We start from the raw sequence: 17,202 nt of genomic DNA on the forward strand, positions 1-17,202 counted from the left end.
GTAAAAGGAATAATTAAGGAGAAAATGTTATAAAGTGTTTAAAAAACATACACCACACCTAATTTAAACTATTTATTACAACAAAGCTTACTTTCCAAGCACTTAGAATTATACACGTCACCTCTGCTTCTACAGCTGCATTTCTTGCTTTTATACTTAGTGGTACAGTAAAAATGACGATATCCTTGTCCTCCACCGAAGCTTAACAAAGACACCATCTTGCAAAGAGATACTTCCTTACGCGAAACGTCTTTAATGCCCATATGATTTTGCATGGTGACAAGAAACGTTTTTCTAGTATACAGCTTATTAATAGTTGCATGCGAATTGCCAATTTGATAGAAGTCATTGTCGTCCGTAGTCAACATCAGACACTGGAACTGTTACTATATCACCAATCGAAGCTGGGGGAAACTTCATATCAGAACTGCAGAACATTTTCTTGGCTTGTTCTTGCAAACCTGTTTGGATTTTTTCTCTTTTGATAGACATTTTCCTTTTTATGCACAACTCACAAGTAATTGATGCACCATAACCTTCCCCTTCTGGTAGGCCCTATGTCTCATATTGTGTGAACTGTCTTGTACACTGCGCACAATACTGAGTTCCTAATAACGGTGTCCGAAAACGAAGAACTTCTCAGTTCCACTACTATTACAGGGCAGAGTTGCCAACCGTCCCGATTCTGTCGGGACTTTCCCGACCTTACACTCGTGGGGACGCATATTCTACCGATTTATCGATTTTCAAAGTTGATTAATATTGTACTTGGTCATTTTTTACAAAGAAATAACATTCTTTTACACGCACAGTTTTATGTATAGAATCAATTTAACAAATTTGTGTTTTAACTTGACTCATGAAAGAATAGTTAGCACCTCGTCCTTAATTTACTGTTATGTCCTACTTGTTTTGAGTTGATAATCCAGCCGATTATGATGATAGTATATTCCATACAGAAAAATAAAAAATAAAGTGCCACATTCATTCAGATTCGTGTTATTCAGCCGATTATTTACATTGTTTGCAATGACCCGCCGTACGAATAGTCGTCTCCGAGTGAGGGAGAAGGGGACTCCAACACCGATTGTCCCAACACCGATTTTACACTTTATTGCTTATTGATTGTTTAAAAGATTCATGAATGTTTTCAGCTTCAAAATTTGTTGGAAATGAACTGAAAATTTCCCCCTGTTTTTTTTTTTTTTTTTTTTTTTTTTGCCTAATAACATTTTTATTTCGGCTGGTTCCATGTTTTCAGTACGATTTTACTCATCGGTTTTGTTTATTAAATCAGAATAAAAATTCTCTTACTCAAGAGCATGAATCTTATCATGATGTAAAAGTAACGTTTGCATCAAAAATTTGTTTCATATGGAGTTATCTGAATACCCTCATGATAAATTATGTGTTTTATGAATTGTACGAATTTTATACCCTCCAACCACTTAGATGTACGCTTATCGTTGAGCCGTGTAATTAGAAGATTTTGAATGTCTTGATTGCCCCTTTCGGTAGACCCTTGGCTCTGACTATGGCAAAGCTTACCGTGGACCATTTTGACTCCGTCTTACATAGAACAAACTTATTTTACTGTGCTGTTAGCAAACTCACGTCCATTGTCGGATTGGAGTACAATAGGCAACCAAAAATTAAACATATGTCCAGGAGGTTATATGTCACTTTCTCAGCTATCTTTGTTTTCAAAGCTCTTAATTAGAGGAATTTTATTAAATGACCTTGATATATCATAATGAGTTTTAATTCTTGATGCTTTCTTGACTTCATGCCAATCAAATCAAAATGTTCCTTGAATTAAGTACTGAAGAAACAATAGGTTCTATAATCAATCCTTTCTTGGGAGCAATGTGTTTGAAATGAAATCTTTGAGTATTACATCCCAGGAGCACTGTGTTTGACTTGACGCTGTTTACAAAGAGAGATGTAGAGTGACACAAGTTCGTACGTGATATTTTTATATTTGCCTTGAAATTCTTTTAACATACAAGTTTTGCCTTAATTCCTTTAGAGAAAATATAAAAAAATCACCATTTTCTACAAAGTACTTGACTTTAGTATCATCTTATTTTAAGGGCGCTATCAGTTTCCTACATTCTCCCACGCACTGCACAACAAAACGCTGTAATTATTTGTAGTCCTGAGTGTTATTTCCTTTTGTTTCGTCTTTAGCAGCGTTTACCTCCCCAACTAGCTCGGAATACTTCTCTTTGCTCAGAAAGACACTGTTACTACCGTATTTACAATCCACAATGTTATTAAACTTTTGGTAAAAATCGCCTCGTGAAACATAATTGATACTGTATTCACTTATGTTGCAGCTTTGTATGGAATAATCACTACAAGAAAAGAGAAACATACATATCACTCACACGCAAAAATAGCTTTTGAACAAAACCTCCGCGTTTTAGGTGCACACAGAGATGTTCACACAAATAACAATACACGCTCTTGTACAAGGAAATAAGGGACATAGAACATTTTCGAATTCCATTGCGTAAGTTCAAGAATATGTTATGCTCATTAATTTCCAAGAATCACAGGCATGACCTGACTATTATTGACAATGATTAACTGAGATTTGGTGATTACCAATATTCACTGGCGATTGCAGTAATAACATTTCAAACTTACAGTAACTCTCTCTCTCTCTCACACACACATACAAATATAGTGTATAGGGCCTATTTTAGTTGTCTAATTTACTTTAATTGTAGCAAGAGAGAGACTTGATTTGTTATATAATCGATTATGTTAACGTGTATCGAAGAGGGTTTATTATTTGTACCTGATTTGTCTTTGGATACGCGTATAGACCACATTTTATTAACTTTATATTTAGTACGCAGCGATTCTTCAGAGAAAACGATGTATGTGTTGGCATTACTCTCTTGTAGTGGTTTCTGCTTTTTGGATTGAGGAAAAGGGACCGCTGTAACCCTATTTTACATGTTCTTAGCATTATCTGATGTTGATGAAAGCGCATTATGTAAGCTATTTTCCTGATTATAACCCATTCTTATTTGCCAATTCGCGTTAGATAGTTAATTCAGGATCTGGAACGTTTAAACTTTTTCCCACAGGGAACTGTTTTCCTTAATTGGGAGTAATTTTCCTCAAATCTAATAATTAATGTAAAGTTTTATCTTACATCACCACGTATAGTGTGTAATTGCGATCGTTTCTGAATGTTTATTTTATGGTTGTATAATCCCTTATTAATTTCCAAGGGAGGCTTCAAGCTAAACATGTTTTCTTTCATTTTATTAATGAACGAAGTAGTTTCACTAAATTATAGGTGTTGAATTTCCATGATTTCCTTGATTTTCTTTTGCGGAGTTTTTTAAAAGGGCAATTGGTAGCATCAATCTCACATCCTAAACTAGAGTGTAATCATCTTGTATCATTGCTGCATTGCTCAATTTCATGTGAAGTATCTCATCTTGAATATATTCAACTAACTAAGGAAGTTCGTTATTTAATTTTCTATGTCTCTCTCTCTCTCTCTCTCTACGTATGTATGTTGCCTGTTTATTATTCGCAAATTTCTCAGTTTTAAGCCCTCCATTTGATGAAGCATCAAAAACTATCTAAAAGAAGTGATGGAATTTTTCCCGTCACTCTTAGAATTCCCGGGATATTGGCCAAAAAAAGTTCTGATTTCGAGAGATTTAAGGAGCCATTTCTAGGCAACCGTTAAGTCATACAGAGATGATATTGGTGTTGATCAATACCAATATTATTTAATAACACCAATTTTTGATTCAATACTTATTCCGCCATTAGTTATTGATTCAATAATTGTTCCGTCATTAGTTAATCAAATATATTTAATACACAATTTCATATAAATTTCGAAAAAAAAAAGTAATTCTTTTCAAGTTCGTTCTGGCAATGCTCTTGGAGCATTCTCAACTGGTTTTATTTTTAGTTATGGAAATATCTGATTTTCAACATTGTTTACATTGACATACAGTGGGCAAAAAGTCTTCATTGCTAATACTTGATTTCACTCGGCAAAATTATGAAGTAGGAATATCATTATAGAATTGCCTTGAGTTCTACAATAGATTCTATGGACAAATAATATTGGCAAATCACATTTTATGTCTTGTAGAATGACATTTGTTGGAATAACAATGTCTTCGTCTTTTACGACAGCAGTTGTACAGGGCAAGCAATTTGGGATATAAGCTTCACAATTATTGTTATAAATTTTTTTATTACTTATGAAATTGTTTGCTTCTTGTCCAGATTTGAGCTGTATTTTTTAATCATTTCTTTCCAATGGCATCTACTTTTAATATCCCTAGTAAATCAGTGAAGAACAATTTCTTACCAACGTATATTTGCAATAAATATTTCTTCAGTATGTCTCACGTTCATAATTTCAGATATATTAAAAAATTCAAATTGACTTATTAAATATTTATTTAAAAACAGTTGCTGATATTCAAAACTAACCGCTAACCTATCTTGAGTATTAATTGTTGATTTGTTCTCTAAAATTTTATCGCTTTTCTTTTTGTAAAATTTGTATTATGAATAGGTATCTTGTAAGTCCTTTTAGACTTTTGAAGATTGGTTTATTTGAAATTCCATAGTTTCAGATTGAATTCCAGGTGATTTGCATCCAGGGATGAATTCAGGGGGTAGCCCGGGGGGAATCTCTCCCCCGAGGAAAATTCATTCCCCCCGGAGAAACTCTCAAAATTTCAATCACAAAAAGTAGAAATTACTTCACCGAAGCTCATACATACATACACACACACACATATATATATATATATATATATATATATATATATATATATGTAATATATATATATATGTAATATAATATAAATGAAAGTAACTATTTTTGTAACTTCATAACTCTTGAACCACTCGGCTGATATTGATCAAATTTACCCCATAGATGAGGTTCAATCCTATAGTTTTTTTTTTTGTCATTTCATTTTGACAGTGTAACTTAGGGGAGGGAGTAGATATTTCAAGATGATCGAAAATGACCGATATTAGTGTCAAAACCATAGTTTCTGGTGTCCCTGAGACGAACAGTGACACTTCCGATGCCGTTTAAATCAAACCTTAGCAGTTTATATCCAAAATTAAACATATTCTCCCCGTACAGAGAACAGGTATTCAGCTAGTAGAATATATAAAAGTAAAACTGAACGGAATCTTAATTATTCGTTAAGTTTGAATGTATGTCACCCGAACAAGCGATGAATCGGGAATATTTCCTTAGAAAAACTTTCGGAAAATTTAGCAATGACAACACAATTACTATCACAGTAAGTGTAGCATGAAACATTAGTATATTTTATAATATTGAAAGCAGAATACTAAGATTGAATATATAATTACCACGAATATTCTTATATTAACATTAATACATTTGTTACCTATTTCTTTCATACAAATTTAATAAATGAATGCTAAATAGAAACTAACTTACTTGAAATGAAATATATAAAACAAGTAAATATTAACGTAATTGAAATGAAATCATCAAGCAACATTAAATATTAGCATATAAACTTCGTCCATTAGGAAAACTGCTGGTACATTTAGTGAAAATGTACACTCATGTCCAAAATTATTGTCGCAAATCTATAAATATGTTATTGTAGAAATATAATTTGATAACAAATTCGCCAGTATTTCTTATAATGTTAGTAGTCAATAATCGGCAAAGACATACATGTGGCAAACTTCATGTAAAAAGAGTAGCAAATAAGAACAATAAAACGAAAATAAAACTTTCTTGTCCATTTAGCAACATTTTGTTTCATTCATTCTAATTTTCGTATTTACAATTCTTTTCCTATGAAATTTATCACAAATAGACATTTTCCGATTATACACATAATATCAGTATTAAACGTACTCTGCAAAATTATTATCAAATTATATTTTTATAAGAAGACAGTTATAGATATGCAATAATAAATTTGGACATGAGTGTACACAAGTTTAGAAAGTGTACATAAAATATATTAAAGTTTACATTCAGTAATAATTATGGAATTAATTACTTACTGATTAATTTAATATAAAAAGCACTATTATTGACACAAAAAATAATATAGTACATAGTATATGTGTAGTAGATATACTATTGTACAAATATAGACATGTAAACATTGAATGTAAAAAAGAAATATTTGGGACCATAGATCAACTCCATTATAAGTAAAGATATAAAAAAAATGGAAAGACAGGAAATGCGTTGTTTTGAATCTAAAATGACAGTTTATTTTTTCATTCGCATGAGTATTATGAGCCACACAGTCCTAAAGTGTTCTATGTTGAATGGAAAAGCAAGCTTGCCAGTTGAGGAGGCTCTTCTCATGGGCTCTTACTACACCAACAATGGAAAGCATTGTTGAGAAACTGATTCAAAGTATTTTATGTTCCCTCACATAACAGGGTACACGTTCTCCTTGTCAATTTTGCTTGCCCTTACGTTTCATTTAAGCACCGTGATGAAAACATGGGTTTTTCATTTAACATAAGGCGCCTTATCAGTGGGGAATCTAAGCGACTCTTGCAATTCGAAAAACTCCACCGTTTGTAACGATAACTTGTAGAAATCTGTATATGTTATTAAGGATAATGGTCTGTATCCGATATTTCCTATGATTTGTATCGTATGGTATCATTTATTTTTTTGTGGCCAAACATGTTGAAACTTGTTCTTTCTGGATAGTTCTTTATATAGTATGTAGTTCATTTATAAAGAAGTTTAATCATAAAAATAATAACTTAAATGAGAAAATCCACGAAAAATGCAGTAGTTAGTTAAATTCGATTTCTTGTGTTATCATTTAACAAGTTGGTATATCAATTATTTTTGAAATATTTCCATAATGTTAATATACGAACTCAGAGCTATTGTATATCGCAAAACGTTATACAATTTAGATTGAAAATTATCTATTTCAAATAAATTTCCTCTCTTTCCATTTCTTCGTATCCTTCTTACATCCGACAGGATGTTTTTTCTTTAAATTTCAGACTGCCAAATATCGAGAGAAATAAGCATTGGAAGAAATAAATGTTCAGAATTAAAAGTTATTATTTTAAGGCGAAGTTATTATTTATAGTACAAATCTTATGTTTTAAACGTTTTCTCGACTAGTAGAATGTGACGTGAAGTATACGTTGTAGTTCTGGACTACCAGTTGAAAACAAATGAATTAGACGAATGTTGTAAAAATATCCAACTGAGGGTGGTGTCAACACTACTTAATTTGCGAAATAAAATACACTACAAAAATAATAATAAATAAACGAATGAGATGGTTGTAATAAACAAACTTCTTTATGAATAATGAGATTAACATCTTTCTTCATTAAAGAAGTGAGTATCAAATATAAAGAACATATTAGATAATCTCTAAGGTATTGTGGGAGTGGACCAGGGAGAGATACATCCGATAAAATGCTTGGTAGATAACTACGATTTCCGCCACACTTTGCACGTAATTACGCTGCCACATTTCAATTAATTATCTAAATTCACACCGAATGAAGACTCATATTCCATGCCACCTATCACGCTATAGAAAAAGTTTAAGAGAGTTTGTATTATTTATCGGATATTTATTCTGGAGTGAAATATGGGAAATCCGAATTCAAGAAAACTTAATGAAACTAATATTTATGTATTACAGCACCATTTATACCAGATAAAAAATCTAATAAAATTCACTTATTTTTTTGCTGTAGAATCCGTATCTGTAATAAAAAGTGGAAGTCCCAATGTAAGTTTTCAAACTTTCAACCCATCGTGCCCCAAGCAGGAGTGTGGAAGGTAAATATTATCTAAGATGAAATTTCTACATCTAAAATATTAACTTTTTATTTCGAACATTTTTCCCCGTCTGATACTTATTTCTTCAGATATTTTGCAGTTTCAAGTTAAAAAGCTTACTTATAAAGAAATATAATCAAATCAGATGATTATCAAAATATGTTTCACAGCGAAGTTACTTCCTGCCTATTAGTTTATCTTGCTGACATCAGAAGGACGCACAAAGGCATGAGCCTAGGCAAATCAAATACTTAATCTGCTACCACGTGCAGTATTTATTCAATAACAGAACAGAATTTAAACATTAGTAAACTAACAATATGCATGATTTTAGGTGTTCAAGATCTTCCGATTTAGCACAACATTACCAGGTTTACACCATTTGTCAAGTCAGAAATTGTTCAAAACTCCAAATGACTCGATTTCCCTCCAAAACATAAGTCAGTATCATTCGTGAAAAATCTAAGTAATTCCTTAGATATCATTAATCATCAATAATGAACTGATAATAATAATCTAATCTTTGTCGCTGACTTTCGGTAACCGGTAATCCATTATTTAATTAATTCTAATATTTTAGCATTAAACAGGTAGAATGCGTAAGTATGAATATGCTATAAGTTTTCTGGATCCGGAATTTTTAGTCTAGAAATACGTAAGCCCTAATCAAGAACAGGAACTCAAATAATAGAAAAAATAACGCTAATTTCTCATCTCGTTTTCTTCTCATAAAGACAACGAAGAATGCATTGACTTACTGCAAACAATGATAACGCAACTGGATGCCAATCTCCGTTCTTAAGTTATAAAGAAAAAAAATCCATTGAGTTACAGGTGCGTACAAAATAAGTAAAAATTGAGTATGTGTTTATATTTAAATGTGCAAATCGTTTTCTTGTAATAACACTGTAACACATTGAAACGTAATTTGATTTCGTAGAGTTTCTACACCATGTAACCTATTACAGAGATACATGTATCAACATGCATGACAAAGGTACAAGTTTGTTTATATATATATATATATATATATATATATATATATATATATATATATATATATATGCTGTAAATTATTTCTTCAATCATTCTTTGAATGATAAAAGAAATTATTAATGTAAATACTTGCCTGACAGTTTTTCGTTCGTAAGAAGTATAATATATTGATTTTGGAATTTTACTCGTAGGAAGTATTACATGTGCAGCCTATCCACTGTCTCTCATAGACACGATCGATATTGAAACAGGAAGAATCAACAAAAATTCCGCCTTGAACCTGGTTGTATTTGGGGTAAGTATATTCACTAATGTCATGATTTATGACAAAATATCAAGTCTACAGATAAAGTTCGGTAAACAATCTCGGTAAATAATATAGATATCCAAGAAAGAATTTTTACGTATGTGGTTCAGGGTTTTGTCTGTAGATTTTGATTACTTGATATATGTGCCTTCATCCTGGACACACTTTCCCCAGATTTCCTAACAGGCCTGACATGCATTGCAATAAAATTCGTCACATTGCGGGTAAAGCTAAGTTTACACTGTTGTTTTGAGTTTGGAAGTTTATTTATATTGCTTGCTTGAAAGATATATCCTTGAGCGAGGTGTGATTGTCCATTCTAGTTAAGCTATTTTCGTCTGTATGAGGTGGGCAATATGGGATTTTGGCATTGTTGTAGCGTATTGTAAGCTTTGGGCAGTTTATTTTCTTGTCAACACTGTGTTCCGTTTGTCTAATGTCTTACAATATATTTCCTTGTTTATTGTCTCATATACCTTCAAATATTCTATGAAAACTACCCCACTTTGTACCAAACTATTGTCAGCACAATTTTTGCTTGGTCTGAAATGTCTAGATTTTTTGTTTTTGAGGATAATTTATAACGTTATTACATATGTTGTTGTTTAGAATAAGGTTCGTAAAACTATACCAATGCAACATGATTAAAGACCTCAATTTACATCCCCTATTGCAATTCGCAAGGTCTTTGAAAAATCGTGCCAATCGTTATTTTTTGAGCCATTATATCCTATGTAATGAGCTTAGGAACCAATGTGGCGCATATCTAACTGTAACCATTTACCATTGTTAGTACACTTTGAAACAGTCCAATGGATTCATCATGACATACATGAAAATATCCTTGTCATTTCGAATCAAATCATGCAGTTTACCACAATTTGGGTCCGTTATCACTGATTAAGGTTTTCACTGCTGGATTCCTTAGATTTCGGAGCCATCAACGGGTACTAATGACATCAACACAATCATCATCCTTGTAAACAGCCTTTACCTTCCTATGCACTACCAGAACATTTTCCTTACTACTTTTCATGAGTAGTTTGTTGCTGCTGCTTTTTAAAAGTAACTTAATGATGACTGATCATTACTGTTCAACTACTGAAAAAATCAAAATAAATTTTCGTGTCTATAACTACATATAAGTAAAAATAAAACATTTGAAACTATTAAAAAACAAAGCGATTGAAATGCAACAAATAGGGCATACTGACAGCTCTTAGTATAACAATGATGGCCAACGTTCAACACTCTGAAACTGCGATAGATTTCCAAAATATGTGAGACCAATGTTAAAACAATAAGTGATACATCTATGTCTGGCTGTGTCAATATAGGAACAATAGAGGATAAAGGCTGAACCTATTCTCCGGACGCTGAATCCACGTTCAGAAAAGTTTCTCATATATTAGTTTTTGCTCAAATGGGATCAAATACTAAAACCGGAAATGGTTAAAGCTATCACTTATGGTTTCCAAAGAGGTAGAAGAGAGGACATCTAAATTATTTTTGATATCCTCAACATATATTGAAAATCTGTTCCCGCTATTTCATTCTGCTTTTGCTGTATCAAGATCTAATCTACTACTTACAATTTCTTTTCCTTTTTCCTTTTTTGGTTTACATCCCTAAGGCTACGGGAGACAGTGATGATAATAATAAAGAAAATGGTGTGATGAAAAGTGAGAGGAAATAAGATAATTCCGAGAAAACCGATGGACAAAGTAGTTGTCAATCACAACATCCACTTGACGCGAGCTGGGATCGAACTACACAGAAAAAAACGATATGGTTGAATCAACAAAAAAAGTTAAATTTACCAAAAAAATATAGTTAATATATGGACAACTATATTATGGGTTAAATTTACCATAAAATATAGTTGAAAAATATGGTTGAAACAACTATATAGTGGTAAAACCAAGCTACCAAATACCATATATGAGTAAATTCAACTATTTCAATCAACCCTAACATAGTTGAAAAATATGATTGAATTTATCATATGGTAAAAACATCCTATATACGGTAAAAACGACGATATAAATGACATCATATAGTATTGTCAACCATAATACGTGGTTGAAAATTGTGCTACGCATTCAACCATATATGGGTTCAATTTACTATCTTTATAATAAAAACAACTATATTATAATTGCCAAGTAGCCCAGACGCCGAAAGGGAATACCTGAAATATATATTTAAATTTTTGCAAGATAAAATCTGTCTAACAGTGTTATATTGATAAATATTTAAAAAATTATTCTTAAGTTTTTATTAAATACAGAACTCATATAGATTTTATACTACAAAATTTTAAAATATGATCAATATTTTACTCGGCTTTTAAAAATTACAAATGAAAATTGAAAAACGAAATTACACAATATTCTACGTACCTTTGGCGATTGTGTCATGTAATCACCACATATGTTCAGTCCACGGTTTGTCGATGTCCATTGCCTAGAAGGCTGCCTGCTGATCACGAAACCAATGACAAACAACGTTCTCCACATTGGTATCGTTGTCAATTTCTTTCCTACCCGGAACTTCTTCCCTGCCATGGACCAGACTATAATCAAAAGGGTTACGTTGGGATTGTACGTGGGATGCTCCATAATCTTCCACCCAAAGACTGAAGCCTGGCATTCCTCTCCCCCTGTTCCAGCGGTTGGGCGCTGTCATTTTAGGACGACAACACCGCTTACATTACGATGCTAGCAGATGCACAAACGTTGATCGTCTCATCTCTTGGCAGGAAATCCAGTAGAAGAGGTCCTCAGAGTTCTCGAAACATTGTGGTCATCAGTTTACTAGTAGATGGTATTGTTCAGAACTTATTCCTCATTAGCAAGCCAGGGTGATTCTACACTATGTTCTGCAGTTTTGACTTAGAGATATAATGCAGTTACCAGCAACAATGAGGTTCAGGAAACTGACGCCTTTTCCCTCTCAATGGTGCGAATGGTTCAGTTACAATCATTCGTTTGCCCTTGTAGATATAATTAAGAATGCCACAAAATATATTTAATTGAAATTAAATGAAATCTTTAAGTTTTACGTCCCACGATTATGCCGGCAACGCTAAAGGAGATGGTGATGATGACAAATGAATGAAATGGTGGAATGAAGAAAGTAGGAGGAAACGGCAGAACCCGGAGGAAACCCATGCACACGTTGTTTGTCCACCACAAAGTTCACTTGCCTGGGGCTGGGACCGAACCCGGGACCTCAAGCACCAGAGGTGAACGCTCTACCAGTGACAGCGTGGCCTCATATATAATTGAATATTTAATATTCGTTAAACTAAGTCACTCAGTGTATGATTTGTGATTTACATCTCAATGCAAACGATTTATAAGTATAAACAACACAAACAGTATGCATCTAGTATCACTAGCAAGCATAATAAGGTGTCAGAAAATAAGAGATCCAACGCGTTGGAAGTACGTATCAATTTATTTCCATGATTTGTGATTTATATCTCAATGTAAACGATTTGTAAGTATAGACGACCAAAAAAAGAAGAAAAGACAGTGTGCATCTAGTACCACTACAAACATAATAAGGTGTCAGGAAAATAAAAAGATGCAACGGTTTGGTAGTACGCATCAATTTATTTCCAACCCTGAGAGTCTCTCCCTCCAGTGGTTAGTTGGATATAAACTTTATTTTCACACTACAATATTTGGTTCCTATTTAAAGAAAATATTCTTGTTGTGCATGTAAGATAAATTTGCAGGTAATAGATAATCTTATTACATACATTAAAGTATTTCACTGAGTAAAAGATATAAATAAATATTTTTGTGTATAAGAACAATGCGCAGAATATTTCACTAACTTACATTCACTAAAGAAACACAGATAAAACAACAAACGTCATACATAGATCACATATAGAAACTGTGACGTCTTCAAACAATGCATCAAGTTCTTATTTGTTTCCAAGTTCCAGTTCTTGTAATGAAAATCATACTACTTAGAGAACATGTAGACAGCGACAGTGATGGTAAACTACTAGTTGCAGTGAGTTCGAGAAAGCAGTACACTACTTTGTCTTACGTTTCGTGTGTGTTCTGTACAATATTCCAAATTTCCCAGGGAACGCTATATCCCAAATACCTGAAAATGCCACTTAGTCATTTAGTGATGGCTTTTTCCATATTATAATGCAGATTACTTATTTCCATTCAGGACGACAATTTCATTAGGTCAACAGTTCCTGTCAAAGAAATTATTAGCAATAAAGTACAGATATATAACAGATATATATAACCACTTTCAATTCTGGATTTATGAGCAAAAACCTCGACGTGTCTACAGAATTTATATGATTCTTCATTGTATAGAGGCATTTTTAATTTTGATGTTCAATATGAACAGAGAAATAGATTGGCAGTGATTGATGAAAATTGACCGAACACCGGGTGTTCTACTATGATAGAAACTTTCTAAACAAAAAGGAACTAAATTAAATAAAAATTTAAAAATTACCTAAGTTCTCTACTTAAATAGGGAAGATAAAAAGTAAAATTAGGTATCCTAATTTTCAATTGGATATAGATTATGCACGTCGAAATTCGATTATTACAAATATTATTCCATTATAAAATGATTTGTAATATATAGTAGTATAAAACTTTTTCGATTATTTTTCATATTGTTTTTCTTAATTATAATATTCTACGTTCAAACTTTAACCTCACTTTTGTTTTAATATGATGAAGAAAACAGAAGGTAACACATATTTTATTTAGTCAAGAAAAATATATTTAGTATTTACTTTAATGTTTCATCTTTAGTATACGTATTATACAAGTGCTCCTTTAATGCACAGCGCTCATCCCAAAGATATATTAACTTTTTAGCTTAATTTTCTTCAGAAACATTAATCACACCTTTGAATACTTCAAAATCTTTGAATGGATATGTTTCATGAAGAGAAGCATGCACCAAATGAATTATTCGATGTCTAATTATAGCATCAACAAATTAAAATTTAGCATGTCTCTCAGCACAGAGGCTATATTAGACGTGAACCTATAGGTTAACGTGGGACCCAAACTTAATGACCTCCTCCTGTCAAAAATCAAACCCGAGTCTTCCGCGCCAAACATGCGTACGCCAACCATATAGCCACCAAAATGGAAGTCAATACCCAGTATGTTTAGAAGCCAATATGAGATGGAGGCACCGTGGCTTAGTTGTACAGCACTAAACTCTAATACAAATTTCCCTGATACTGTATCCGACCACGTTAGTTTATAGTGGATAGCATCATACCGGTGGGTTTTCTCGAGGTTGTCGATTTCCTCCCACAGTGTCATTCCGCCAATTATATCATATAAGTACGTATTCAGTCTTATAAGTCATCTACTTCTTTTAGCCTTAAGGTGTAAACATTGAACGTGAAACTATAAATTCCACTTCATTCTACGCTGATTGAGGCTAAATAGATCCTGATCGAGATGTGGCTTGTTGGAATTGATACAGCGTCCCAAAATAGGTTCCATCTTCTCCGTTAACCATCTATTCAAACCAGAAGTAGTTCAAATAAGCCATTTACAGTTTCAATATTTATCACCTTAAAACAAAATGGTATTAGATAGCGACAAGCGGTTTCCTGCAAACGATTTAGGCTCTTAAGAGAACATACCATCATAACCCGTAACACTCTACCAAATCCACTGAACCCAAATTTACTACTACTTCCGATCTCAATACTGATTTCCATAAAGCAAAAACGGTAAGAAATCTCGAGATGCAGTTTTCCGCAATCGATTCAGCATCTCAATAGCAGGTTCTATTGAATCCGGAAGTGATTAAATATCTGCGGTTTCAACATTTATCGTTTTAGAACAATAACAGTAAGGCATAGCGAGTATTGGCTTTTTAATTTGTATTCTGCGTCTGAGGAAGAGGTTCTACCTTTGATCTTATTAACCTATTGCAACCTGTAATTATAGATGCCCTACTTCAAATTAGAATATTGAATGACCATGGTTTGGAAGTCTAATGTAGTTTCAAACTTTGAAACAAAACTCACTTGTTATTTGCTATTATCATATTCATTGGGTACACAAAGCTGTTTTTCGAAAACTTTAATTCCTGCGTGATCGTAAATGGAGGTCTATTCTGTTGAGTCCGGCGTGCTAATTATTGAGTTTTCAGTCGTTAGCGTATCTTATATATATCTTAAGATTGGATTATTCAAAAAACATTGCAACAAACAGAATTTTCTTTAGCACCTTCTGTGTGTTAATTTTGTCTGTTCCTATGAAAAGTCTTAATTGAATTCTAATAAGTGAAAATTATTACCTAAGTGTAGCACGAAATATAACAAATTCCACTTTTGAGTCATTCTATGCAACTATTTAAAGTGCAACTTGAGGAAAGGGGAGAGGAGAAAATGACAGATATTAGTGTCGAATCCATAGTTTTCTGGGTCGCTGAAATGAACAGTCACACTTCCGGCCGTTTAAGTCCAAATTCAGTCCCATTAGTGCTCTAAGGGGGGATGGTGACATGTAAAGATAATTGAAAATTACCGATATTAATGTCGAATTCATAGTTTTGGGGCTCCCTAAGTCCGTTGGTGACAGTTTTGGTTCCCTTTGTGTTCAAAATGAAACCTATTCTCCCCGTGCGAAGAACGGGTATTCTGCTACTCTGTAATAATAACGAACGGAAGTTTCACATACTCAACCCTTTTATATATTTCTCGCTGATCAAACTTCTCACGTGTGCGGTATATGTGTGTATGTGTAAAAAAGATCCTCTCTCTCTTTTTGAGTTATTCGAAAAATATACAAAGAATAAAGAGGGACTTTACTAGAAATAAAAAAACTAATAAGTAGAATTAAAACCTGTTGCTTTAAGTACTTTTCCGTTAGCGAAATACATTGTATATACAGTAGGACGTCGATAATCTGAACGTCAAAAATCCGAACGCGGTCCCTAGAAGCTTTCTTAACGCTAGCGATAAATAAACAATAGTGTATGCGTCGACGTTGTGTGAAGCCAGTGCTTTTACAAAAGTATATTCATATGTAATTGTTTGTCATAAATATTTTTATTTTTATTTTCTCTGAGGCCTATAAGTTTTAAGTGTGACGTACAAGATCAGTGTAAGTTAGTGTGCGAGCAGGTTCTTCAGAAACATTAAATGTAAGTAGCCTTACGTACGGTATTGTAGTTACTGTATGTACTGAATAACCACTGTATCGATAGAAGAACATACCGTATAGTATATGTAAGCCTAAATGGCATTTTCTTGGTCATTTTCGAAAATCCGAACAATTTGAAAATTCGAACTACCTGTAGTCCTAATTAGTTCGGATTTTTTTACTTTCTTCTGTATATGCTGTAGACATGTTACAGCAAGTAAGATGACTAGCATTAGGCCAAGAAATAGTTTTTAAACTATATTTTCTTGTTTTTGCCAATATTTCCGAACAAATGATTTTTCTAATGGATTCAAAATTTCCGGAAATTTTACGTAGAACAAGGAAGATATCTCAATAAAATATATGTTTGGTTTAACATATTAACTAGAAATGATTCTGGCCCCGTTATTTTAACTCTTTCCTGCCATCAAAGGGGAACTTCATAAGATTGCTTAAGATAATTTTAATGTGTCTATACCAAATAAGCTAACTAGGACTATATTTTAGTTTCTTTTGCAGCCGTAACTCCATTCTATCACGGTGCTAACTTTGAAGTGTTTGATTGAGTTGTGTACAAAATTTCCCTATTCTAATACAAGAAACATAAGTAATCATTTATCTTAACTCTAAAGTAGTAAATACAAAATATGTAGTTTTAATTTTGAAAGCATAATATAATAAAATATTCGAAAATTTCAGTTTTACCCAAATTTTCTGGTTTTTATTTTCAAGCTCGAGAAGACCGTAAAAATTGTTTTTTTTTTAACCCAAAATTTCCGTTTTTTCCCAGGCCTTCACAACATTAATCTGAACACACAGTGCACCGAACACTCCTAACAATGGGCCTCTGCAGCCGACGACCCATTCATCTTCGACATCGACCCATT

The 17,202-nt window shown here is 32.8% G+C and overlaps 1 protein-coding gene across 1 annotated transcript in view; it reads left to right on the top strand.

Moving 5' to 3' along the window:
- The window catches only part of nan (transient receptor potential cation channel subfamily V member nanchung), a 743,452-nt gene that overhangs the window by 433,575 nt on the left and 292,675 nt on the right, over window positions 1-17,202 (top strand). The window contains exon 8 of the mRNA XM_081734312.1: window positions 9,028-9,131. Coding sequence (XP_081590438.1) covers window positions 9,028-9,131 — 104 coding nt within the window. The remainder of the gene's footprint in view (window positions 1-9,027; window positions 9,132-17,202) is intronic.

Source organism: Thermobia domestica, chromosome 12 (genome assembly GCF_964235325.1).
Source record: "Thermobia domestica chromosome 12, izTheDome1.hap1.1, whole genome shotgun sequence".
Taxonomy (NCBI): Eukaryota; Metazoa; Arthropoda; class Insecta; order Zygentoma; family Lepismatidae; genus Thermobia; species Thermobia domestica.